General features: G+C 36.4%; 1 protein-coding gene across 1 annotated transcript in view; it reads right to left on the reverse strand.

The window, feature by feature from the left end:
- Positions 1 to 1,902: 1,902 nt before the first annotated feature.
- Positions 1,903 to 2,028, reverse strand: part of Pmar_PMAR015984 (ubiquitin 1, putative) — a gene marked incomplete at both ends in the record, with an annotated part of 523 nt that continues 397 nt past the window's right edge. The window contains one exon of the mRNA XM_002767162.1: positions 1,903 to 2,028. This exon is cut by the window's right edge and continues 4 nt beyond it. Coding sequence (XP_002767208.1) covers positions 1,903 to 2,028 — 126 coding nt within the window.

Here is a 2,028-nt window from a genome sequence, read left to right on the forward strand (position 1 = left end):
ACACATGTAGTTGACACTATGAATATTTCAAACACGAAAAACATAATTTGTGAAATATCTGAGTCTTAAAGCTCTGCATCCGTTCGCCTCACAGGTGAAAATTTGACGGTAAAAGATAACAATAAAAAATGGGCATGCGATATATTCCGAAAGTATGTAATAAGAATTTGTGAAAGAAATTTGAAAATGTGATTTTTTCACGCACGATTATATCTACCTAGGATAAAGTAACCGCATACGTATAGAACTATCTGTGATAAACAGATAATATATGAGAACAGTATGGATAGAAGTTTATACTATATACAATCACGGGTGACCGATTTTTGTGATAGGGTGTCCAAAATGAACAGAGAAAACCGAAGTGACTAAACGATAGAGAATTTTGCGTAGATTCAGAATCTGTTATCATTTCTGTTTTATTACCGAGTGTGATAGCCTAAAAATCGATTATGCGTTTTCTGCGTTTCGCGTTTCGTTTTATATTGCAATATAAACATATATACTGCGGTAAACTCATAATAATATCATTAATCCGATTAAAAGTAAATGAACAAAAAATATAAAAAATGAATAATGACAAAATAATGGTATGAAAAAGTAATATAGTATATGAAATTAATAAATCGATTAACCACTCCTTCCCAAACCTCTATTTTCCCAAGCGCGGAACCAGCGAGCCTTATATTGCAGTTCGCGATTGTTTGTGTGCATGCGTGCAAGAAATCATCCAAAAACCTATAATGTTCCCGGGGGGGGGAACCCATTTTGAATTTTCCATATTCTTCAATCAGTTTTCCCCATGTGAATGTCATCACATTAGGAACATCATTTTCCCCATTGTTATCAAACCCTTGGGAACGTTTTTCTCTCAGAGATGGATGTGTTTGCGTTCGTCCATCCGTCCGTGCGTGAGCCCAAATACGAGTAGTAGAGCGACTTTGAAGACGAACAATGCATCGTTCTGTTGCTTGTGAAATTCTACACTAAAGATGTGGAGATTTGTCTCTGGTGCAGAACAGTCTAAACTAGATCAGTAGGTTAAGACTCTGACCTACCATCCAAAGCACCCAGGATCAAATCCCACAGTTGATGCTATAATTCCAGCAAGCTCTGCCCCTTCTACCCAATACCCAGTCATTACTTGTTCCTTCGTTCGATCCAACAATTCCTTACTCTCAGAATTATGATGTTTAGGAAGATAAAACACCGACGGCTGAGCATTGGTCCGGATGAAACCCGTCATTTGCCTACGAGGAACACCAATACAACAACAACAACAACAACAACAACAACAACAACAACAACAACAACAACAAGGAGAAGGAGAAGACGAAGAAGCAGTCGGAAAACCAGAAAAATATTAAACTTACTTGTAGTGGGATTGTAGACGAATCTTGAGCAATTCGATTTTCTTAACTTCCATTTCTCTCAAAACTTGCTCCTGAAATAACCATTTTTCAAATACAAATGCGATATTAAATAATTATGAAATTCTGCTTATTTTTTTCCAGAAATTTTCCAAAATTTCCCCCTCGTTCATACCAGTAGTTCGCAATCATCATCGAATAATGATCGAGGGCGACATAATTTTTTTAATGCAAAATTTCCGATTTTTCCTTTCGTACGCACTAGCAATTCACACCTTGCTCCCGAGATTATAAATATTCCGAATACAAATCCGATATTCAATATCCATACAAATTCCGCCGATTTTTTCCGGAAAAAAATCCAAATTTTCCGCCTCGTTCGTACCAGTAGTTCGCAATCATCATCAATTCGATTATTCTACCCGATAATGGATAATCATAAAAGCCGACATATTTTTTCCTGAAAATTTTCCCGATTTTTTCTCTCGTTCGTGCCAAAGTTCATAATATCGCTCCCGAGATCATCACTGGTTCAAAAACAAATCAGATTTTCAATGGTCATAAAATTCCGCACATTTTTCCAATAATTTTCCAAATTTTTCTTTCGTTCATACCAGTACTTCCTCCCGAGACCATCGCGTTTCCAATACGAAAATAA

This window comes from Perkinsus marinus, assembly GCF_000006405.1.
Source record: "Perkinsus marinus ATCC 50983 genomic scaffold scf_1104296971092, whole genome shotgun sequence".
NCBI classification, from domain to species: Eukaryota; Perkinsozoa; order Perkinsida; family Perkinsidae; genus Perkinsus; species Perkinsus marinus.